Here is a 26068-nt window from a genome sequence, read left to right as displayed (position 1 = left end):
TCGTTTTTGAATGAAAATCGTGATCACTTTCTTACAAGGCAGGTCTCTATGGGAAAGACTATGTAAACTTTATAGGGTGGTGCTGGCAACATCATAGCTAGACCCTTGACAGATACTAGTTTGCTTCTCCTACTAAACCTATTCCCATTGTGGTTCTCTGGCATAGCACTACCCACCCAGTTGGCCAGGTTAAGGAAATTATCTTAAAAGCCACAAGCACCATAGACATCATAGGATCCTGGTTGAATTTTAGAAAGATCACTCAGACTTCAGTGTGAAGAATGGATTAGAAGGATGTAAGATAAGATTTGAAAAGGACAGATTGGAGGCTGTTGGAGGCTATTGCACGTGCCTTCTTTTTATACCCTTCCCAAGTAGCTGTGTTATCTCTTTTTCTTTCACAAGAGACCCTGCTTTGCCCATTTAAACTGCAGCCTTAATCATGACCAGCAAAAATAAAATCTGGTTCCCCTTTCCTTAAAGGGAGGGATGTCCAGTCTTTAGAGGGTGAGATATGATGGTGGCCTGGACTAAGGTGGTGGCAATGGGCATGCGGCCCAGTGGACATATCTGAGAGTCTCTCCCAATCTATCATTGTCTTTCTATCGTCTTTCTAAGAGATTTGATTACATCCCTGACAGAGAGGCTTCTCAGAGTGCAGATATGATCATATCATTCCTTTGCTGGGGAATCTTTGTGTCCAACAAGATACCGCTACTCCTTAGTCTAGCATTTAAGGCCCTGTAGAACCTATTTCAAGTCTACTCAACCAACCGTTTTTTTTTTTTTAATATGACTTCTCATCCAACCTGTGTCAGGGCCTCATCCTACTTCTCTAATCACTTCACACACTTCCACACCTTCAGCTTGAAACCCTGCCATCTTGGAAGTCTCAGTGACTTTTCCCCGGTCTTTCCCCTCAGCTCTTCTTTGTGACTTTATTCCTTAGATAAGATTTATCACCTGCAAGTATGATTAGATATTAAGTTGATTATCTCCCTCTGCCTGCTTTTTGATGATAGGGGCTGTGTCTTACTGTCTTTGTGTCTAGTCTCAAATATAGTCCCTTAATATAAATATTTGTTAGATAAATGAATGAATAATATTCTGCACATCTGCAATGGAAATGGGAGGCAATTCTTTATATTCTGTTACTTAATTTATACAGAGTTGAGTAAGAAATAATTTTCAAAATTTAGGTTGAGGAAAAGAAGGCTTGATGAGAGGAGTAAGCAAATGTAGAGAGAGACTTTTGGAGGAGTCTCAAGGGTACTTCTGGAAACTTTTGAGGGACTTGACAGTCGATGGCCCAATGTGCTTTGTAGAGGATGGTTTTCCTCCTCTGTGGTGTCCATGTATCATCAGCCCAGTTTCCTGGATACTTGTTGGATGAATGACATTCAGGGGCCTCTGAGAGGAGGTAGACAGGATGAAGGTGCTAAGTGAAGAGAACTAACTTTTATTGACTGTCTGCTGGATGCCAGGTAATGCTGAAAGGAAGGTATTTCCAAGGCAGAAAAATGGTTGAGAGGTAGGGAAACAGTAGTATGTCCATGCCAGAAGAGAATGAAAAAGTGTTAAGTGATGGTGTGGCGTGCCAGAGGAGAGATGCAAAATCTTCAATTCCTCAGAGTCATTGCACTAGTAGCCTAGGGAATAGTCTACGGAGCCATTAGAGTTCTCTAGTTGCATCTGGACCCTGTAGATCGTGTCATGAGGTTTGGGGTAAGCTTGTGACAGAGACTCACAGCTTCTAGTGTTTTTTTCTCCTCTATTCCTAGAACAGAAAGGTACCTGACCAGGTCACTAGGGGTCACTTTAATACTGCTAGGTCTAATGAAAACACAGTGTCTCAAACCAGTTGTCTTGTCTAAGCCTCAGTTTCATAACTGGTACCATGAAAACCTTGGTTTTCACTAACCATCCTCCCAGCTGTACCATTCCTTCTTGATGAAGTGGAATGATCCAGGCTGACCCTAGCCTCCCTCTAATGTTTTTCTGCTTCTCAAGAAAAATAAGAAGAGGGTCACATTGTGGTTGCAGGTTGTTTTGGAGACCTTTCAGGAAGTTTTCTTCATCTGGGACCTCTTTTCCATGTCCGTATGTCCTACATTTTTTCTTAGGATTGAGCTGGAACTGAAAGCATTCTACTGTGTTAATTAACACCCACTGGCAAATGTCATGGTCGTTTGTTCATTCAAATCCCATAAATCTTCTACCCACTCTAGAAGGGAAAATAAAGTTGCAAGTACCTTAGAGAAGGCAGGGCCCACCAACAGATACATCTGTGAAATAGAAAAATGCTAAAGGATGCTTCTTAGGAAAACTGGATGCTATTTTTTTTTCTTAAGGCTTTCTTTTCTTTGCCCAGGCAAACTGTTGAACATATTTGTCAGGCCCTGATAAATCCCATAGCTCACTCTTACCCTGCCTGGTCTCTGGCCTCAGGCTCATGTCCTTGGGAGGAGTGTGGTTCTCCTGAATTGAGGTGCTACTGTGTGTTTAATCATTTGTTATTCTCTAGTCCAGCCAGCAACCACTTTCTTCCCCCCAGGTGAGAGAACCGTGCTGCTTCCCGTGAGCTAGTCCTGCAACCCCTGGGCTTTCACAGTGCTGGCATGTCCAATGGTCATCCCTTCGGGGGGAATCCACTGCCTCATAGCCCATACCTGGGGAGCACCGGTGGCTCCACTGTCCGTTAAGGGATACAGACACACTGGTGCACATTCTGAGGAGAGCAGATAGTGAGTGGATTCAAAAATATGTCTAATGAGGAGCAGGTGAAGGAACTTGTTGTATTCAGCTTAGACGAGAGGAGGTCCATGGAGTTACCAGAGCTGTCTTCAGATGATCAAAGAGTTGACAGGTTGTCATTAGAAAGAGGAGCTACATTTGTTCTTTATGACCTCAGAGGAGAGGATCAGAGCAAAGGAGGAAACACTTCAGGGTTTAGGCTGAATGTAGGCAAGAGCTTTCTGACTGTCATTAGATCTGCAGAGGTGGACTGGATTGCTTCAAGAGGTTGAGGGCAGGGGGCCGGCCCCGTGCCCAAGTGGTTAAGTTTGTGCTTCGCTTCGGGCGGCCTGGGGTTTCACCAGGTTGGATCCTGGGCATGAACCTGGCACTGCTCATCAGGCCGTGCTGAGGTGGCGTCCCACATAGCAGAGCCAGAAGGACCTACAACTAGAATATACAACTATGTCCTGGGGGGCTTGGAGGAGAAGAAGGAAAAAAAAAGATTGGCAACAGATGTCAGGGCCAATCTTTAAAAAAAAAAGTTGAGGGCAACTTGAGGTTTGATTGGACAACTGTTTGCTGTGATGCTGAGGGATTTTTTAATCTTAGCAGGGCATTTAAGCTAGATGAGCGGTAAGGTCCCTCCCAACATTGAAGTGCTGATTCTTGGACCCTCTTGGTGAATGAAGACCTGTGCTCTTCAGAGTCTCTTCCCAGGGTAAAGGCTGAGATCCACCATGTGTGTGAAGAACCTGGAAGCACATTAACCACAGTACATGTGTCTCTATGTGCATATTTTAAATTCGTGAAGAGACTGCAAAGAATAATGAGTTTTAATCCAGCATTAGGAATTGATGTGGACAGAAGGTAATTAATTGTCATCAAATACTGAAAGTATCACTCAGACTCTAATTGCTGCATGGTTTCTTTTTTAGCAGAAGGCGTTTTAAAATTGTGTAGTTTTCAAGTAAGAGCCTTGATAAGGAAAGTATCTTGTTGAACTATTTAACATAATGTAGGTCTACTAAAAAGTACAGCTAGCATAGAAAGTATCCTGAGACCTCGTTTACCTTCTGCCACCTGTATGCATCTTCTTTGGGAGAAAGTCATAGCATTTTAGAGCTGAAAACTATCTACAATCCCCCTCTCCTGCCACTTCTCCGCTGGACAGCTGAGCAGCAGTGATTTGCCCCAGGTCGTACGCAGCCAGGGCCTGGCAATGTGCATCTGTGACCAAGGCCTGGCCACCTCTTGTCTCAGGTCTAGGGAGTTGCCTCCTAGAATTTAGCCCAGGACGTTCCCCGTCTCTGCCCATGATCCCCGTTCGGATAAACGGCTCACACCTGTCAGACTGTGGCTGGAACTGGAGTTTCAGTTTGTTGCCCTGGTCTGAACTTTCATCTGGGCTAGATGTGGCATTGCCAGGGTGACACCACCTGCACGTCTTCCTTGTGCCTTTGAAGAGGATAGGGAGCCATGGAAAGGAGAGCCTAGGAAATGTGCTGGAAGAGTACACTGTGTCTCTGCTGTTGACTCTCTACATACTTTATTTACATCCAGTAAAATCCCATTACAGTAAGTGTAATTCCAGTAAAACGTTCCATAAAATCATGCTGTCTTCATGAGATCCACGTGAACTGCCTTTTATCTAGCAGGTGCCGCTGGATTCTCTTTAATGAATACCGTGATACGACAGGGTCATCCTTCAAACCCTGTATCTGCAATAGGGAGGCTCTTAATTCAGCTTGCTCACAGGTCTCCTCAGCTGTCCACAAAGACCAGCTGCTGAACTTGTTTCTAGGGAGGCAACATGGTGGGGTGGAGAGAACATCAGCTTTGAATTTCAGGTGTACCCGGGTCAGGATCCTGGGTCCACTTTGGTTCTGTGTCTTTGGGCAAGTGACGTAACCTCTCTGAATCTCCATTTTCTCATCCTTAAAGTGGGACTCATACTGTCTTCCTTGGAGGGCTATCGGGAGATTCCATGTGTACAAAGACACTGGCACATTGTGGGGGTCACAGCAGGCATTTGATAAACGTAAACTTCTTTATTCTTTTCCTTTTCCTTCCTTTTCTTCCTTTTTCTTCCTATCACATAGGGCAAAGGATACCAGGTTGTGTACTGTTTGTAGGAAAAATTTTGCTTACTGATCACAGTCATAAAGTCACAGTTAAGGTTGAGGAGAAGGAGAACAGAGGAAAATAGATTTCAACTCCCCTTATTATTCTCTCCAGGGAACCATCAGATCAATCAGTGATCAAACTGGATATTACAAATTAATTAGGTCCACTCATTTTTCAGATGACAAATTGAGGCTTAAAACATCCCAGCGATTGACCAAGAGGCACACAACTCACCGTGCCTCTGGTTGAGATGAGCATTCTCTGTTGGTTTGGGGTGGCAAAGAGCTGACTGGTGTCATTGGGCAGGAAAGAGGCAGCGAGAAGACAGAGATGTGAAGAGACATTAAGCTTTTAAAAAAGTGATGGGTTCTGAAGTAGCTGTTAGAGAAGGCGCATCTGAGTTGTGTGGTAACCAGAGAGTTATATGCTCAGGAAATGGAGAAACTGGCTCAGAGAAATTCTGAGAATTCTGGAGGAATCCAGAGAGGCTGCTTAGGAGACCACAGTGAGGTCTGTTTCATTTGAGGACTGAGGGGATGGCTCTGTGGTTCTACCACAGGACGACGTGACATCCATCCCAGAGACCAAGAGAGACAGGAGGAGCAGCTCTGACCTTGGGTGGATGGAGAGAGGGAGTTTTGAGTGTATACATGTGTGTGTTGGGAGGGGAACGTGGAGCTAGCAGGGAAAATGAGAGCAGAGAATTGAAACGAACACTTATTGAGTACCTACTGTATGTGTGACACTTTTATATGTTACTCATGAAATCCTGTCAATGACTCTGTGGTTAGTATTATTTCTGTTCCTAGCTTGTAGATGAGGAAACTAAGGCTTAGAGAGTGTAGGGAACTTCCTTGAGGCCACACAGGTAGTAAGTGTTCGAGCATATAGGACTGGTTGAAATAGACCACATTCAGTGCTTCTGAATCCATGTCTACAACAACCTAGCAACTTAGTAGAGGAAAGAGAGAAGTGAAATGAGAACTTTTTGCCTTTCTATGTTCAGCACTACATTTTTTCTCCATATGATCATTGAGTTTCCACTTCAGAAGCTTCGAAGGAAGATCTGGGCTCTCCGTAAACTGGCACTAGGAATACCTTCATTAAAAAGTCCATCATAATTATAAAAGATGGTCCATTAAATTTGCAAAGAATTCCAGTTCAGTTCAACAGATTTTTCCTCCTGAGGAGCCTAATACGTGCAAGGTGCCATGCTGGGTGATAGAGAGAAAAGCTGTCCAGAGAGGTGAGCCCTGTTCTGAGTTCATGGTGTAGAGAGGAAGTTACAACACAGAAGCCAGTAGTCATTCCGTAGGGTAGACCATATAAGCACCTGAGTTAAGAGGGCTTGGACAGGCTTTGGGGTTCCAAGAAGGGAAACTTTGTATGAGTGGCATTCTAGAAAGACTTGAGGGAGATGGTGATATATGAAATTATTCTGGGTGGATGGGCAGGATTTCCAACGGTGGGGGTGGAAGATTCAGGGCATGAGCAGATAACATGGCGGTCAGGGAGGTGGGTAATGGATCAGAGTGTCCCAGTTTGGCTGAGGGTAGGGTCTGGGTATTAGAACTTTATCAATTACCTTAATTTTGTTGGTTATAAAAATGACACTTGTGCATTAGAGAAAATTTGGAAAATATATAAAAACACAAAAGAGAACAACCAGTGGCAAGTATTATTCCAACATTTTCTTGTATTTCCTTCCAGACTATCAATCAGTTTTTATAAGCATTATTTAAAAAGCTTCTTTTTGATTATGGCACTTGGAATACATACTTCTTGAAGAAATTTGAAAAATGCTGAAGAGTATGAAGAAGAAAATAGAAATCATCTGTAATCTTACTAAGAGATAATAACCACTATTAACATTTTGGTTATTCCCCTTGAGTCTGTTTTTCAGTGTATATGCATTAAACCAAATATGAACACATTTTTCCTACAGCTTCATATCTTGCTTTTTTCCCTTCGACACTATATTTTGAATATTTTTCCATGCAATTAAATCTTAGAGAAATGGATACTCTACCCCAAATTATGGGTGGACCATCCTTTATTAAACACTTTTTCTAATGTTGAATATTTAGGTTGTTTCAAATTTACTATTATTATAAATAACGCTGTTAAAAACATTTCTGAAAAATCAGTATTTGTCTCAAAAAATATTTCCTTAGAGCTTCTCCTTAGGAGTAGAATCACAGGATCAAAAGGTGTTATTACTTTTAAGATTCTTGCATATTACCTATGTGTGGTATTAAAGAACACAAACGACAGTTTGAAAGTGTATGTGATGAAGATCAACCTGAAAGCAGTGTGAAAGATGAGTGGCAGTGAGGGAGCAAGCTGAGGTGGGAAGACAGTTAAAGAGGCGGAAACTAACTGGTGAGTTACTGACCTAGGGTGGTGGTGACGGGAAGGAGCAAGAATGCGAGGGACTGGACACCGGGAAACTGTTTAGGCTGAGACAAGTAAAAGGGAAGAGACAATGGTGACTCCCAGCTTTCCTATTAAAGGTCTAGGAACATGCTGATGCAATTAAAACAAATAGAGACATCAGAAGAAGATACTGGCTTGGTTGGCCCATTAGGTATTAGATACATTGAATTCAAGGTGTCAGGGAGCCTTCCAGGCAGAGGTAACCAGCAGGGAGTTGGAAGTGGGTGTCTTTCTAAAGCTTTCTTGGGTGGATAGTCAGGTGTTAGGCCTAGAGATTAAGAGCCATTTTCAAATAGATGTTATGTGATTTGAACTATATAAAACAAAAGTCTACTTTAAAAGTGTAAAAAGAAAAGTATAAATGTACCTAACAGCAAGGTAAAACAGACGAAGTGATTTTGTGACCTGGAGCTGTCAGAAACTGCAGTGGAGTTGGGAGAGAGCTCTGCAGTCTCAGAAGTGGGATGGCCTTCTCACTCTTGCTGTCCTGCCTACCGCTCTGGATCCTGGTCGTGGAGGTGGCCCTGGAAATGTCTGCGAGCATGGCTGTATTCCGCGTGAAGTCTAAGAGTGGGGGAAAGAGCTGGAGGAGAGGGAGCCTTTGGATAAAATGTTGAAGGAACATGTGGTGACTGCACATGGTCTGTTGAAAGCCGGCCTCCCTGTTTGTTTCCCCTCTGACAGGACAGACCGCTCTTCCTACCCCATCTGTTGTCTTGAGGGTTTGTTATTCAGTGACACTCCTAGCAGGCAGCGTTGGAGAATGGGATGTGCTACTTAACAGGAAATGGGGTGTGCTAGTGAGCAGAGCATGGAATGTAGCAGGGAGCAGGACTTGCCCTAGGCACTTTGTGCGGGTCACTGAGGCAGACAAATAAGATGGCCTTTCAAGAGTGCCAGAGTTGTCGTGGTCAGCCCTTCACTTATTTTTAGAAAAATAGCATTTCATCAACCACAGATCATCTCTAATCAGGTCAAAAATTGCAGTATGAAAAAATGCTTTATGAAATTTTGAAGTTTCTTTAAAGTTCTTTCTGAAGATTTCAGCTGAGTATCATAAATCTTAAGAGAAAATAAAGTAGATCCCACAAATTAAAAAAAACTCCCATAGCCACGGACAATATTCATGAGAAATGACAGATAAAAAGTTTGACTAGAAATGCAGGAATCTAAAAGTAATTCTAAATTTAAAAAAATCCAGCAGGACTTTTGGAAAATTCCTATCAAGTAACAATTTTTAATGATCACGCTAAAACGTAAATCTGATGCAGTGACAGGTGTAATTCTGATGTGTTCTTTAAGTCTCTTACATGCTTAAATTACCATGTAAGTTTGAATCTTTTTTTCCTTCAATTCAAAGCTTTATTTCTGCTGAATGTAGCTGTCTTTCTGAAGTTCTGGCGTTGCGGTGGGGGGGACACATAAATTCACTGAATCTGTGACTTCCAAAGGCCAGTCTGCAGACCGCTGACATCAGTATTACCTTGGGATAAGATATTCTTTAAAGAGCCATTTAGTTATATTTTGTAAAAGACACCTCTTAGGCTCCAGGACTCCAGGATTCACCTGTCTCTTATACTAGGTCACAAAATAAGTCTCAACAAATTTCAAAAAAAACATCATAAAGACTGTATCCTCTAAGCATAATGCAATAGAATTGCATCAAAATGGAAAGACAGTATAAAAAGCAGGCCATATGTTTGAAAACTAAAATATATACCCTTAAATAATTCATAGGTTAAAAAGGAAATAACATGGAAATTATAAACTATTTAGAAAAGAATGACAAGGAGAGTACTACATATCTCAATACATGGGAGGTATCTAAAGTAAAACTTAGAGGTAAATGTGTAGCCTTAAATACATTTATCAGAAAACAAGAACATTTGAAAATAAGCTAAGTACAGATCTTCCTCTACTTACAGTAGGATTAAGTCTCGATAAGCCCATCGTCAACTGAAAATGTCATTAAGTTGAAAATGCACTTAATGCGCCTAACCTGTAGAACATCCCAGCTTAGCCCAGCCCACCTTAAATGTGCTCAGAACACGTACATTAGTCTACAGTTGGGCTAAATCATCTAACACAAAGCCTATTTTGTAATAAGTTGTTGAATATCTCGCGTAATTCATTGAATACTGTAGTGAAAGTGAAAAACAGAATGGATGTCTGGGTACAGAATGGTTGTAAGTGTATCGGTTGTTTACCCTCATGAACACGTGGCTGATTGGGAGCTGAGGCTGGCTGCCTCTGCCTGGCACCACAAGAGAGTATTGTACTGCATATTGTTACCCCAGAAAAGATGAAAATTCTAAATTTGAAGTGTGGGGGGCCAGCCCAGTGGTGTAGTGGTTAAGTTCACACGTTCTGTTTTCGTGGCCCGTGGCTCACTGGTTTGGATCCCAGGTGTGTGTCTATGCACCACTTGTCAAGCCATGCTGTGACAGGCATCCCACATATAAAGTAGAGGAAGATGGGCACAGATGTTAGCTCAGGGCCAATCTTCCTCAGCAAAAAGAGGAGGATTGGTGGCAGATGTTAGCTCAGGGCTAATCTTCCTCAAAAAAAAAAATTGAAGTGCAATTTCTACTGAAGGTGTATTGTTTTCATGCCGTTGTAAAGTTGAAAAATCTTAAGTGGAATCATTGTTAAGTCTGGGACCGTCTGTATTCATGTCAAGAAGCTAGGAAAGGAACAGGCTAAGGGTAAACTGCATAACAGGATAATAGTAAAGAAGGAGCAGAAATAGAAAACAAAAAAGAAGATCAATGAAAGCCAGGGTTTGTTCTGTCATGAAAACCTCTAAAAATGGAAATAGAATAGGAGAACGAACAAACAAATAACAGTAAAACAATTAAAGTCGCCCCATATCATTCCCTTCTCCTCTCCAAAGACACAAGGTCCAGGTGGCTCAGAGAGTTTTATTGTAACTTCAAGGAACAAATAATCCTTTTCTAATGCGACATTACATAGGAGAGGGGAAAAAAAGCAAAATTAACCAATCCATTATGAGGCCAATATAACCTTGATACTAATTCTGGACAAAAAAGTACAAGGAAATAAAATTATGACAAATCTTCCTTATGAATATAAATGAAAAAATGTAAAATAAAATATTAGCCAAAAGTAATTCCTCAATATTAAAATGCATTCTGAGTAGGTAAATTTTATTGAAGGATGGTTCAGAAAAATCTATAAATGTAATATACTACTTTAAGAGATTAAAGAAGGAAAATCATGATCATATCAAAAGAATGCAAGTTTTGTTAAAACTTAAAACTCATGCGTGATTAACAGCTTATTACAAACTAGGAATGGAAGGAAACTTTCCTACCCTGAAAAAGGGTATCTACCCAAAACCTACAGCAAATCTCTTACGTACTGGAGTATTCCCACTGATGTGAGGCTGAGACGAGGACTCCCACCATCACCCTTTTTTTCAGCATTGTGCAGGAGATTCTAGCCAATGCAATAAAATGAGATAAAGGAAGGAGAATACTAATTTGATGGGACTATATAAAACTGTCATTTGTACAAAATGATTCTCTGTATAGGAAATCAAAGAGAACATGGAGACAAACCATTAGAACTAATAAGACAGTTCACTAAGTTCTCTGAATATGTGCAAAGCATACTAAAATCAATGGTATTTTTATATCCCATCCCAGCTTTAAGCAATAAAAAAAATCCTGTTTCTAGCAGCAACACAAATCATAGGATACATAAAACTATATGTAATAAAAATGTGTAAGCCCTTTAGGAGAAGATGATAACACGCTATTGAAGGACATCCAAGAAGACCTAACTAAATGTTCGTTGATGGAAAGACTCAATATTATTAATATGACAAAGTACTTTCAAATTAATCTTTAAGTTCAGTGTGATTCTAATCAAAATCTTAACAGGGAATTTTATGGAATTTGACAAGCTAATACTAAACTAAATTTGGAATAGTAATGGACCAAGAATAGCAAAGAATACTTTGAAGAAGTAGAAGATGACTTGCTCTGCTAGATACATAGTGCTCATTCAACTAAAATGCTTACAATCCCTGATCTTTCCCTACAAACTTGCTCCACCCACACTGTTCTCCACTCAAGCCAATAATCTTAGAATCATCCTTGACTCTCTTTTTCTCTCAAACCCCGATTCCAATCTGTCAGGGAATCCGTTTGGCTCTATTTTCAAAATATATCCAAAATCTGATCATGACTCGTGACCTCCTCTGCTACCAGCTGGTCTAAACCACCGTTGTCTCTCACTGGGATTACAGCAATAGTTTCCTAACTGCTCCCTGCTTCTGCGCTTGGTCCACTCCAGGCTATTCTAGCAGAAGACAGGCAGAGTGATCCTTGTAAAACATATGTTATGTCATCCCCTTTCCTGCTCAAAACTCAACACTCAACAGTGGTTATCCGTTTCACCGAGAATAAAATCCAGAGCCCTTACGGTAGCCCACAAGTCCCTGCGGGATCTGGCTTACCTGATCTGTGTCCCACCACTTCCCCTTGCTCACTCTGCTCAAGCAACACTGGCTGCTTTCCTGCCCCTTAAACATAGTAGGCGTGTTCTTGATGCCTTTGTAGTGACTGTTTCCTCTGCCTGTCACACCCTGTACCCCAGATATCTGGATGGGTGACTGGCTCACTGCCTTCAAGTCTTTGTTTGAACCCTCCATCTCTTTGGGGCCTACCCCAAACATCTTATTTAACATTGTACTCACCCCAGCACTTCTGATCCCTCTGACCCTGCTCTACTTTCTTTTCTTTTTTTCAAATAGCTCTTTACATCTTCCAACTTGCTGCACTATCTACTTATTTATTATTTTTAGTGTTTATTATCTGTCTTCTGCCACCAGAATGTGAGCACTGTTAGACGGTGGTATCTTTGTTCACTCTTGCGTCCCACGTGCCTGAAGTACTTCTTGGCACATACTGGGCAATGAATAAATATTTTCTGAATAAATGAATGAAGAACAGTATGTTATTGGTACAGAAACAGTCACATGAATGGAATATAATATAGAGCCCAGAAACAAGACCACTCATAATGATAGATGATAGAGATGTCATTAGAGATAAGTGGGGAAAGGATGAATTATTGAATAAATAATAATTTATTTTGGATACTTGATTATCTATATACAAAAAAAAATTGAATCCCAACTCATACCCTACCCAAAAATTATTTCCAAATGTATTAGCAACCTGAAATGAAGATCAAAACTTTAAAACTTCTGAAAATATAGGATATTATCTTTATAACTTTGGTATATGGAAGGAGTTCTTATACATGATACACAAAAAGCATAAATTATAAAGGAAAAAGAGAAATTTAAGAACAATTAAAATTTAAAACATCTTATGACAATAGGCATTACTGGTAATTATCCAAGTATGTTAAAATCACAATGAGATACAAATTTTAAACCCATCTGATTGGCAAATATTATATAACTTCTAACACCAAATGTTTGCCAGGCTGTGGCCCAACAGAACTCTCCTACACTGCTTGTGAGTCAGTTCTGCCTGGCAAGCTCTTTTTGCCTGCTTGTCCCTGGACACAAGGAACCCAGAGTGCCTAGGTAACAGCTGCAGCATATAATTTAATGGACTGTTGCTGTGTCCCCTGGTGAAAGTGTACCTTTTGGGGGACCAGGACCTCTAACTCTGAAGAGCCAAGATTTGTGGGGATAGGAAGTACAAAGTCCCACAGTGGGTCATCGGGATTGACGGTAAGTGGAGTCAATCCTGTCACCACTCCTCGTTTTCCTAACACATACATTCTTTTTTTGGACATGGTGCTCTAGTATCTTTGGGGTCTTTGATTCAGTGTGTTCTGAAAGACAGTGCCCCACCTTCACGGAGTATTTTCTCTGAACTGCTGCTGCAGCTGTGCCTCTGGCTGTTTCAGTGCTTTATGAGGATGGTGTGGTATACAATAAGATACCTGGAAACTGTAGTCATGGATCCATTGCTACACCTTCTGTGCTGTAAACTGGGCCCCCTGGTCTGGTGTGATGTCATATGGGACAGAGGCTGGCTGAGATTCTGAAGGCAAGAAAGTGAAACCTATACTTGGAATATGTGTCTGTTACTGTGAGAATGAACCACTGGCCCTTTCAGCATAGAAGGAGTCCAGTGTTTCCCCCTTGCCACCTAGTGGTTGGTTGGTCCCCTTGAGAAATGGTGCTATCTAAGGCACTTGGAGACGATCTCTCTTGCTGGCAGATTGGACATTTGGTGGTGGCAATAATGGATAAGACTGGTAAGTGGGAGTCTACTGTTGTGTCCATGTGTGGCCTCAATCTCTGCTACCATGGCCACTTTGTTCCTGTGCCCATCAGGCAGGTACCGGGGTGGTCAATGAACCAGGCTGGCTGTTGTCCACTGGTCAGGTCATTTTGTCAGCTTTGTTGTTTAGTGCCTCTTTCATGGTGGATGCCCTCTGGCTGGCACTAACATGTGACGTAAATGTCTTCATACTGCATACTCACTCCCGTTTACATGCTTCTACCTCAGATTTCCTTGTTCCTGATTTTCAGTCTTTTTTGTTTCTGGTTCTTAGTAGCCAGCCAAGCTGTTTGTTACTGACTATGAATTCGCATGTGTTCTGAACTTGGGCTCGTTTTGTTTTCCCACACGAGTGGATGACTGACTGGTATACTGCTTGAAGGTCACCATTTGGGAGGATTTTTCTATACTACTATCTTTTATGGCCACTCCTGAGAGAGATCACAGTGTGGCTACTATGCATTTTTGGCTTTCATTTATACATAATAAGCCAACCATCCATCAGCCAAAAATCCAGCCTTTTTCTTGTCCTTCAGCTGGTTGTATAGAATCCCCATATAGCCATAGGCATGAAGTGAGAGAGTGGTGTTAGTGCAAGCCTGGTGGATGCTGTGGGAGTCTGGCTACCTATTCAGATGGCTTGCTTATGCCTGCTGGTCCTGCTTGCATATGATTCCAGATGTACAACTTCTATCTTATCATGGACTGTTGCTGCACTCATTGGACATCGTGATTTGGTGGGTCTGACAGGACTTAGATTTTGATGGGATGGGCAATTTTAGCCACATGGTCTCTTGGTGTCCCATGGCTGGGCACACTGCAAAAGCATCACTAGTACCCAGATTATGGTCTTGAAATGCCTTTTCTTATTTAAAGAAACAAGGCTTCCTAGAGAAATAGCTGATTCAAGATGTGGGGTAGGAAATATATAAAATGAACCTGGAATATCATATCATACCAGATAGCAAGGAAGCAATAAAAGACTATGGAGGATACTTCAAAGGGACTCAGTAGACAGTTTGAAGAGGCTCTCCCTGGTAAAATATATGACAAGTAGAGCTTAGTTGAGAGGAGTAATCGAAAGGGTGAAACATATCAAATATGTTTAAATAAATGAGTTTATAATTATATTTTAAAAACTAATTGGTCAACATTGGAGTGGGCAAGTTCATCATCTTGAAGAGAGCTAAGTAAATTTACATAATCAAACATTTATCTTCCCTTTTTTTGTGAACTATACCACTGAGTAACAAAATAGTAGTTGAGGGGAAGCTTTTCATTATAAAGATATTTCAACTAATAAATGAAAAAGAAATACAACTAGAAGATCACTATTTTGTAACCCTCAAGGAATTAACACATCTAAGCATTGAGCATCAGTGGATGCTAACATCACAAAAAAAGAGAGACTAGAGATTATGTGCTTCCTGATCAAAGAACATAGAAACCAGTTTTTGAAGACTGAAAGAGGTTTTTTCTTCTTCAAGTGCACAGACACCAATGTAAGGCTATATGAATATGAAGAATCAGGCAAATATGACACCAACAAAGGAAACTAATAAAGCTCCAACCACAAAGAAATGGAGATCTACAATTTGCCTGACAAAGAATTCAAAATAATCATCTTAAGGAAATTGAATGACATGCAAGAGAACACAGATAGACAACTAAATGAAGTTAGGAAAACAATGCATGAACAAAATGAGAAATTTAATAAAGAAGTAAAACCATAAAAATGAGACAAACAGAAATCCTGGAGCTGAAGAATATAATGATGGAACCAGAAAATTCAATAGAGAGCTTCGACAAGAGATTTGTTCATTCAGAAGAAAGAATCAGCTAACTCGAAGGCAAATCATTTGAAATTAGCCAGTTAGAGGAACAAAAAGGAAAAAAGAATGAAGAAAAGTGAAGAAAACTTATGTGAATTATGGAACACCCTCAAGTGAATGAACATTCATATCATGGGAGTCCCATAGGGAGAATAGAGAGATAAAGGAGAGAAAGGAGTAGAAAGATTATTTAAATAAATAATAGCTGAAAACTTCCCAAATCTTGGGAGAAATATAGACATCAAAGTACAGGAAGTGCAAAGGATCCCAAAGAAGATTACTTTGAGACACCTTATATTCTAGATGTAAATGTCAAAGACAAGGAGAGAATTTTGAAAGCAGAAAGAGAAAAATGATTTGTCATATACAGGGGAAGCCCCATAAGACTGTCACTGGATTTCTCTGCAGAAACCTCGCAGACCAATAGGCAGTGGGATGATATATTCAAAGTGCTGAAAGAAAAAAACTGCCAATCAAGAATACTATACCAAGCAAAACTGTCCTTCAGAAATGAAGAGGAAATAAAGATATTCCCAGAAAAACAGAAGCTAAGAGAGTTCATTACCACTACACCTGCCTTACAAGAAATGCCAAAGGGAGTTCCTCAAGTTGAAATGAGAGGATGCTAAGTAACAACATGAGAGCATATAAAAGTATAAAACTGACTGGTAAAGATAAATATACAGTCAAATGCAGAATACTCTAATACTAAATGAAGGTGTGTAAATCACTTTAACTCTAGTATCAAAGTTAAAAACAATAGTACTTTAAAAACTTACAGCTATAATAATTTATTAACAGATGCACAATATAAAAAGATGTAAAATATGACCTCAATAGCCTAAAAGGTGAGAGGAAGAGAAGTGAAGGTGTAGAGTTTTTGTATGTGATTGAAGGTAAGCATTATCAACTTCAAATAGAGGGTTATACCTATAAGATGTTTCATGTAAGCCTCATGGTAACCACAAAGAAAAAACCTATAGTAGTTACACAAAAGATAAAGAGAAAGATGTTAAAGCGTACCACTACAAAAGACAATTAGAAAGGAAGACATGAGAGGAAAAGGAATAAAGGAATTTAAAAGACCCCAGAAAACAATAAATGAAATGGCAGTGGTAAGTCTTTACCATTCAGTAATTACTTTAAACATAAATGAACCAAATTCTCCTTTCAAAAGAGATAAAGTGGCTGAAAGGATAAAAAAAAGAAACAACCAGAGTCTGGCCCTGTGGCTGAGTGATTAAGTTTGTGTGCTCCACTTCGGCAGCCCAGGGTTTTGCTGGTTCAAATCCTGGGCGCGGACATGGCACCACTCATCAGGCCATGCTGAGGCAGCATCCCACATACCACAACTAGAAGGACCCACAACTAAAAATATCCAACTATGTACTGGGGGGCTTTGGGGAGAAAAAAAGAAAAAAAAAAAAAAAAAAAAAAGGAAGAAACAACCAGATCCAACAATGTTCTGCCTACAAGAGACTCACTTTAGCTTTAAGTAAACACATAGGTAGAAAGTGAAAGGATAGGAAAAGATATTCCATGTAATGGTAATGAAAAGATAGCAGGAGTGGATATACTTATATCAGATATAATACCTTCATTCAAAATTGGTCACAAGAGACAAAGAAAGTCTCTATGTAGTGACAAAGGGATTAATTCTTCAAGAGGATATAACAGTTATAAATATATATGTACCCAACATTGCAGCACCTAAATACTTGAAGCAAATATTAACAGAACTGAAAGGGGAAATAGACAGCAATACAATAGCAGTAGGAGACTTCAATACCCCTCTTATAACATTGGATAGATCACCAGACCAATAGTTAATAAGGAAACAGTGGACCTGAATAGTGCTATAAACCAAATGTACCTGACAGACATACAGAGCATTTCATTCAGCAGCGCTAGAATACACATTCTTCGCAAGCACACATGGAATATTTTCCAAGATAGATCATATGTTGGGTCACAAAGCAAGCCTTAACAAATTTAAGCAAGTTGAAATTATATCTAGTATCTTTTCCAAACACAATAGTAGAAAAGTAGAAGTAAATAATAGGAAAACTGAAAAATTCAAAAATGCATGGAAATTAAACTACACACTCCTGAGCTGAAGAGGAAATCAAAAGGATTTTGAGACAAATGAAAATGGCAACACAAATACCAAAAGTTATAGGATGCAGCAAAAGTACTTCTAATAGGAAGTTTATAGCAATAAAGGCCTACATTAAGGAAAAAGAAAGATATCAAATTAACATAACTTTACACCTCAAAGATTTAGAGAAAGAAGGACAAACTAAGCCCAAAGTTAGCAAGAGGAAGGGAATAATAAAGATGAGAGCAAAAATAAATGAAATAGAGAATAGAAAGATGATAGAAAAAAATCAATGAAACTGAGAGTTGGTTTTTTGAAAAGATAAACAGAATCAACAAACCTTCTGCTAGACTAACCAAAAAAACAAAAATGAAAACAAAAACCCAGAGGGCTCAAATTAACAAAAGTGTAAATGAAAGAGGAGACATTACAACTGATGCTACAGAAGTAAAGAGGATCATAGGAGACTACTGTGAAAAATTATATGCCAATAAATTGGGTAACCAAGAGGAAACGGATAAATTCCTAGAAATATACTGCCTACCAAGACTAAATCATGAAGAAATAGAAAATCTGAACAAGCCAACTAAGGAGATTGAGGCAGTATCAAAAACCAACAAAGAAAAGCCAAGGACCAGATGGCTTCACTGGTGAATTCTACCAAATATTTAAGAAGAATTAATGCCAGTCCTTCTCAAACTCTTCCAAAAAATTGAAGAGGGGAGAACATTCCCAAACTCACTTTATAAGGCCAGTATTACCTTGATACCTAAGCCAGATAAGGATGCTACAAGAAAACTACAGGCTCATATCGATGAAGAATATAGATGCAGGAATTCTCAAAAAGTATTAGCAAACCAAAACAGGACATTAAAAGGTTCATACACCATGATTATGTGGGATTTATCCCTGGGATTCAAGGATAGGTCAACATATGCAAATCAATAAACGTGATACACCACATTAATAGAATGAAAGATAAAAATGACATGACTCTCTCAATAGACTCAGAAAAAGCGCTTGCCAAAATTCAACACCCTTTCAAGATAAAAGCTCTAACAAATTTGGGGAGGTATAGAAGGAACATACCTCAACATAATAAAGGCCATTTATGACAGACTCACAGCTAATGTCATACTTAATGATGAAAATCTGAAAGCTTTTCAGATTGGAAACAAGACAAGGATGCCCACTCTCAACACTCCTAGTCAACATAGTACTGGAAGGCATGGCCAGAGTGATTAGGCAAGAAAAAGAAATACAGGGCATACTATCAGAAAGGAAGAAGGAAAGTTGTCTCTGTTTGCAGATGACATGATCTTATATGTAGAAAACCCTGAAGACTTTACCAAAAAACTATTAGAATCAATGATTTTGGTAAAGTTGCAGGATACAAAATCACACACAAAAAATCAGTCGTCTTTCTTTCTTTTTTTTCCCAAGATTTTATTTTTTTCCTTTTTCTCCCCAAAGCCCCCCGGTACATAGTTGTATATTCTTCGTTGTGGGTCCTTCTAGTTGTGGCATGTGGGACGCCACCTCAGCGTCGTTTGATGAGCAGTGCCATGTTTGCGCCCAGGATTCGAACCAACGAAACACTGGGCCGCCTGCAGCAGAGTGCCTGAACTTAACCACTCTGCCACGGGGCTAGCTCCAATCAGTCAAATATCTGAAAAAGAAATAAAGAAAACAATCTTACTCACAATAGCATCAAAAACAATAGAATACGTAGGAATAGATTTACCCAAGGAAGTAAAAATCTGTACCCTGAAAACTTTAAGATATTGGTGAAAGAAATTGAAGAAGACACAACGAAGTAGAGAGAGAGCCCATGTTCAAGGATTGGAAGAATTAATATTGTTAAAATGTCCACACTACCCAAAGCCATCAACAGATTCAATGCAATCCCATATCAAACTCAATCTCAAAATTCCAGTGTCATTTTTCACAGAAATAGAAAAAGCAATCCTAAAGTTTGTGTGGAACCACAAAAGACCCCAAATAGCCAAAACAATTTTGAGAAAGAAGAACAAAGCTGGAGGCATCACACTTTCTGATTTCAAGTTTTTTGACAAAGCTGTAGTAATCAAAACAGTATGGTACTGAGCCCGACCCAGTGGTGCCGTGGTTAAGTTTGCATATTCCACTTCAGTGGCCTGGGGTTCACTGGTTTGGTTCCCTGGTGCAGACCTATGCACCACTTGTCAAGCCATGCTATGGCAGGCATCCCACATAAAATAGAAGAAGATGGTCACCGATGTTAGCTCAGGGCCAGTCTTCCTCAGCAAAAAGAGGAGGATTGGTGGCAGATGTTAGCTCAGGGCTAATCTTCCTCAAAAAAACAAAAACAAAAACAAAAACCAGTGTGATACTGCAATTAAAACAGACACATAGACCAATGGAATAGAATAGAGAGCCCTTGCACAACCTACAGCTAGAATATACAACTATGTACTGGGGGGCTTTGGGGAGGAGAAGAAGAAGAAAAATAAATAAATAAAGAAAGATTGGCAACAGATGTTAGCTCAGGTGCCAACCTTAAAAAAAAAAAAGAATAGAGAGCTCCAGAAATAAACCCACACATATATGGTCAACTAATAATTGACAATGGAGCCAAGAATACTCAGTGGGGGAAAAGATAGTCTTTTAAATACATGATGTTGAGAAAAATGGATGTCCACATGCAAAAGAATGAAACCGGGCCCCTATCTTACACTACTCACAGAAATTAACTTGAAATGGATTGAAGACTTGAACGTAAGACCTAAAACCATAAAACTCCTAGAAGAAAACAGAGAGAGAAAGCTCCTTGACATTTGTCTTGGCAGATATTTTGGATATGACACCAAGAACACAAGCAAAAAAAGCAAAAATAAACAAGTGGGATTGCATCAAACTAAAAGCTTCTGCATGGCAACAGAAACAATCAACAGACGAAGAGACAGTGGAGTGGAAAAAACATTTGCAAACCATATATCAGATAAGGGGTTAATATCCAAAATACATAACGAGCTCATATGACTGAATACCAAAGAAACAAATAATGTGATTAAAAATAGGCAGAGGACCTGAATAGACATTTTCCAAAGAAGACATACAAATGGCCAACAGGCACATGAAAAGATGCTCAGCATCACTAATCATCAGGAAAATGCAAATCAAAACCACAGTGAGATGTCACCTCTCATCTGTTAAATGGCTATTAACCGAAAAGACAAAAGGTAACGAGTATTGGCAAGGATGTGGAGGAAAGGCAACCCTAGCACACTGTTGGTAGGAACGTAAATTGGTGAAGCCACTATGGAAAACAGTATGCAGGTTCCTCAAAAATTAAAAATAGAGCTACCATATGATCAAGCAATCCTGTCTCTAGGTATATATCTGAAGGAAATGAAATCACTATCTTGAAGGGATATCTGCACCCTTAATTCATTGCAGCATTATTCACAATAGCCAAGACGTGGAAACAACCTAAATGTCCATCAATGTATTAATGGATAAAGAAGATGTGGTATGTGTGTGTGTGTGAGACCATTATTCAGCCGTAAAAAAGAAGGAAATCCTGCTATTTGTGACAACATGGATGGACCTTGAGGGTGTTATGCTAAGTGAAATGAGTCAGGTAGAGGAAGACGAATACTGTATGATCTCACTTATATCGGAACTTAAAGAAAGCCAGATGCAGAAATAGAGAGTAGAATGGTGGTTGCCCGGAGCTGGCAGGTGGGGAACATGGGGAGATGTTGGTCAAAGGGTACAAACTTCCAATTAGAAGATGAATAATTCTGGGGGATCTAATATTCAGCATGGTGACTATCATTAATAATATTGTACTTTGTACTTGAAAGTTGCTAAGGGAGTAGATCTTAAATGTTCTTACTACAAGAAAAATTGTAATTATGTGAGGTGATGGATGTGTTAACTAACCTTGTTTTTCTAATCATTTCACAATAAACATGCGTGTCAAATCATCACATTGGATACCTTAAACTTACACAATGTTATATGTCAACTGTTTCTCAATAAAGCTAGAAAATTTTTTTTAAATTATAGATTGTATAGATTAACTTATAGATTTGCCAAAGCTTGAAATCTGAGTCTGATCAAGCTTTGGGATCCAGCTGCAAATTAGTAGGAAATATGAGGGTGGAGGAACAAGTTGAATTGCACCGTGAGAATGCAGTTGGCAAAATCCATATTGTGGGAAACTCTGCAGGTCAAGTGGCCCATGTTTTCTTCGATGGATAAATTAAAAGAAAAAGAATGGACAGGGAACTTGATTAAAAGATCTTAAAGACATATCAAGTATTAAAAAATGAGCAAGACCAAACAATATCAGGATGGACACTTTGAGTGATAAAAATTTAAAGAAACATAAGGAAGTGATTACTATAAAAGCCAAATAGTGGTTTCTTTTGGGGGAAGGAAGGGAGTGGTGATTGTGAGGTGATACAAGGACGGATTTCTGGAGGGATGGCAAAGGTCTGTATCTTGACCTGGGTGGTGGTTACAAGGATGTTGGCCTAATAATATGCATTTGTTTTGTGTGTTTTTTCTGTCTTTATAATAAAAGTTTAAAAATAGAAGATATTTTAAAGAAAATAGCACATACTATATCTTCTTTAATGATATTCATGTTATTTTCTAGACTGTTCAAGTTCTGAGAAATTCTGCCATAAATAAACTTGTTTTCTTTGTTTAAATGCTCTCTCTCGCTCTCTTTCTCTCAAAACCAAATATAGAATGCTTAGGATATACTGGAGGCACTAGGTAAAACATCTGATTGCCTCAAGGAGGAGTTTTAATCTTACAACAGCTCCTATCCTAGGTTAAGTACCTCTCTAGAAATTTTTACACTGATTATACCCCATGTGCCTGACACGTGATTTCAGCCACATGGCCCATCTGAGGGCTTTGTCCCGCTGGAGCTGGGTTATCCTCCCTCCAGCAGAGGTCTTTTCTTGATCCCTATTAAACAACAAAAGGGGATTCAATATCTCTCTGCTTGCAACAAATGTTTTGTTTTGTTTGGCCAAAATCATTTTCAGTTTTATAAATTTGTACCATGAGGATCTAGTGAAGATTTAGAGGGGCTGTCTGTGTGGGACTCTAGACAATGGTCAGAGTAGTCTGGCCGCTCAAATAGCCCGTCATGTACCTTGTGCATAGAATACTGAAGGCTTGCAATACTTTTTGGTACCATCACTGTTAGTCATCGCGTGATACAGGAGTATTTTATTCAACGAACCCTGCAGACTTCTGAACTACAGGGGCTGGGGTGCCTTCTGCGTGGAACACTGCACAACTCCAGCTGCCTTTGTGGCCTCTATGTTCAGTAATGCTGCCCAGCTCACTTTTTACCTCTTTCCAGAGATCCCCTGTCATCATTCCTGTGATGGTCAATTTTATGTGTCAACTTGACCTGGTTAAGGGGTGCCCAGATAGCTGGTAAAACATCATTTGTGGATGTGTCGGTGAGGGTGTTTCTGGAAGAGACTGGCATTTGAATCGGTAGACTGAGTAAAGAAGATCCCCTCACCAATGTGGGTGGACACCACCCCATCCATTGAGTGTGGCAGAGGAAGGGTGAGTTCAGGCTCTGTGAGCTGGGACGTCCATCTTCTGCTCTAGGTCATTGCTGCTCCTGGTTCTCACGCCTTTAGCCTTGGAGCGGGACTTACATCGGCTCCTTTGGTTCCCAGGCCTGCGAGTTTGGACTGGAATTATAGTACCAGCTTTCCTGGATCTCCACCTTGCAGACTGTAGATCATGGGACTTCTCAGTCTCCATAATTGGAGGCTAATTCCTCATAATAAATCTCTCTCTCTATATCCTATTGGTTCTGTTTCTATGGAGAACCCTGACTAATATAATTCCTTCATCCCAGGAATGCAACAAAGTAAAATTAATAGTGAGTCCTTGTTGCAGAGACTTGAGGATACTCAATTTTTATAAATACTCAGTCAATATTTAGTTATATTCACCAGCAGCAAACAGTTCACTTGTAAACAGGAAAAATGGTATTTAGCAGTGTGTAACTCAAACAGTGTGTATTCCTATGTTTTTCTCTTAATTTTTTGCTTTCCTTTTAAAAGTGTATATATTTTTCACTTTAAAGTAATATGAACCTATTACAGAAAAACTTGAAACATGAAAAATTATTTCTATATTCTCACCACTGTAATACAATCATGGTTATAACTTTGTGTATTTCCTTCTAGTCTATTTTGGTGTGACTATTTTTTCATAGTTGTATAAAACGTGCATGTAATTGTATGTTTTTCTTTTTAAATTTAACCTTAGGTGATTATGATATTATATACATATTTCCATGTTGCATTGTTATCACAACAGCAATTTTTTTACTGCATTCAATTTCATCATTTGACTCTATCGTACTTTTTAACTGTTAACTTATTTTTGGTTAGTGTTTTCCCCCCTACATTTGAGCAAATATATTTGTGTGCAGTGTATAACATTATGCACATTTGTCTTTGGTTATTGTTGCTCTGAATTTTTAAGGTAGAACATTAGCAAGTGTCAAGAATTTCAGTAAACTTCCATCTAATTTTTCTTTCAGCTCTGTCATCAAACCTAACAAATCTCGTGATTGTAGAAGTAGGAGGCATAAATTAATTTGCCGACTATTGTACTTCTCAAGACCTTAATTATGTATGACTTAATAAGGCCACATGAAACTTGAGTGAGGCAGTCATCTTGTTTACATCTAGAAATTGGTCACAGAATAGCGGTTGTGGACAGTGTAGAAACTCACGGTGGAAAATGAAGGTTTTTTAATTTGGAGCCCAAGGACATACAATGCAACATTTTCGATGTGTGTAAGTATGTGCATTCTTGGGAGATGGGTCTGGGTTTTTGTCATGTGTTCAAAGGAATCCAGTAGCTACTAGTGTGGGCATAATGTTTGCTAGTTGAGTGGAATGTTATTTTTGTGTTTCTTTGTCCTTGTGTCCTCCTTCCTTGCCTTCTCCCTTCTCTCTCTTTCCACATTCGTTATATTCAGTAATATAACTCAGAAAAATGTTCTTTTTGGTGAGCAGTGATTTATCACCTGAAAATTTATAATGACTTCAATTTTTAAAAACTGAACACATATGTGAAACTGTTAATTAAATACTGTGTTAATCTGTGTTGATTCTGGGAAGTTTTCCCATTTCAAGCAGTAATTTAGTGTTACCTTTCTTGGTTAGAATTATTATTATTATTATTATTGGTGAGGAAGATTGGCCCTGAGCTAACATCTGTGCCCATCTTCCTCCATTTTGTATGTGGGATGCTGCTACAGTGTGGCTTGATGAGCGGTGTGTAGGTCCACGCCCATGATCCAAACCTGCAAACCTCAGGCCACTGAAGCATAGTGCATGAACTTAACCACTACACCACTGGACCAGCTCCTGGAATTATTTTTAAAGTTTTACCTAGATGCTGATCATTAAATAGGTTACTACTATTAAAACAAGCTATTATGTTTCGACGAGTCTGTAATGAATTGAGTGTGGAAATCATTCATCAAATGCAGCTATCTTTTTACTATGTTATTTTGAAAGGTGTAGCTTTACTAACTCCATTAAAATCTGAGGCTTTCTACGTTTTTGCACAACTAAAGCAAGAGGCATTCTATGCGGAAAACCCTAAATAAAATTAGTTTTAATTGTTAGAAACGCCTTTAAAAGATAAAATCTCTGTCATTTTTTGTTACCAAATGACGGGAACAACTTCCCTTCTAGTGTAACAGGGCTTCTAATATGCAATGACCACCTTGTTTTTGATAAAGGACTAATCAATATCTTATGTTTTCCTTAGGAATGGGTTGTTTCTGGGGAGCCGAAAGGAAATTCTGGACCCTGAAAGGAGTGTATTCCACTCAAGTTGGCTTTGCAGGAGGCTACACTCCCAATCCTACTTATAAAGAAGTCTGCTCAGGTAGGAAGAATTTGTTCTGTCATATTGCTAGGAACGAGGAAGGGCGTGCACCTGCTGGAAGGCGATAAGATCTTTAAAATGGACATATAGTTTTTTGTGTGTTTCCTCAGTCTCTCTTTCTCATTTCTGTAAGTACACTTGTTGGCCTCTCACTTTATATTTGTGGAAGATAATAAGCTTTCTATGGAATGTATCATTTAGTTTTTGCCTTAGAACAATCACCTCAAAACTTAATCCCTAAAATAGTCATTTACTAGCTTATGATTCTAGCAATTTAGGCTGGGCTCAGCTTGGCGGTTCTTCTGCTGGTCTCATCTGGGCTCACTCGTGTGATACCCGTCAACTAGTGGGCTGCCTGGGGACCAGTTGGTCTAGGATGGCTTCATTCATATGTCTGGCAATTGGTGCTGGCTGTCAGTGCTTGCTGTTGGCTGGGCTGATGGGGATGATGGAACACGTATGACCTGGGCTAATTCACATGGTGGTGGGTGCAGAGATCCCAGGAGTAGCAAGGGAGGACAAGCCTCATTCTGCTAGCAGTTTTCCAGCCTCTGTTGTGTCACATTTATTATCACCCCATTGGCCAAAGGAAGTCACACGGTCTA

At 39.5% G+C, this 26068-nt stretch overlaps 1 protein-coding gene across 3 annotated transcripts in view; it reads left to right on the top strand.

The window, feature by feature from the left end:
- Positions 1-26068, top strand: part of MSRA (methionine sulfoxide reductase A) — a 385457-nt gene that overhangs the window by 170661 nt on the left and 188728 nt on the right. For all 3 annotated transcript variants that reach the window (XM_046657450.1, XM_046657451.1, XM_046657452.1), the window contains exon 3: positions 25344-25463. In XM_046657450.1, the coding sequence (XP_046513406.1) occupies positions 25344-25463 (120 nt within the window). The remainder of the gene's footprint in view (positions 1-25343; positions 25464-26068) is intronic.

Source organism: Equus quagga, chromosome 3, assembly GCF_021613505.1.
Source record: "Equus quagga isolate Etosha38 chromosome 3, UCLA_HA_Equagga_1.0, whole genome shotgun sequence".
NCBI classification, from domain to species: domain Eukaryota; kingdom Metazoa; phylum Chordata; class Mammalia; order Perissodactyla; family Equidae; genus Equus; species Equus quagga.
This window is presented reverse-complemented; position numbering and strand designations above follow the sequence as displayed.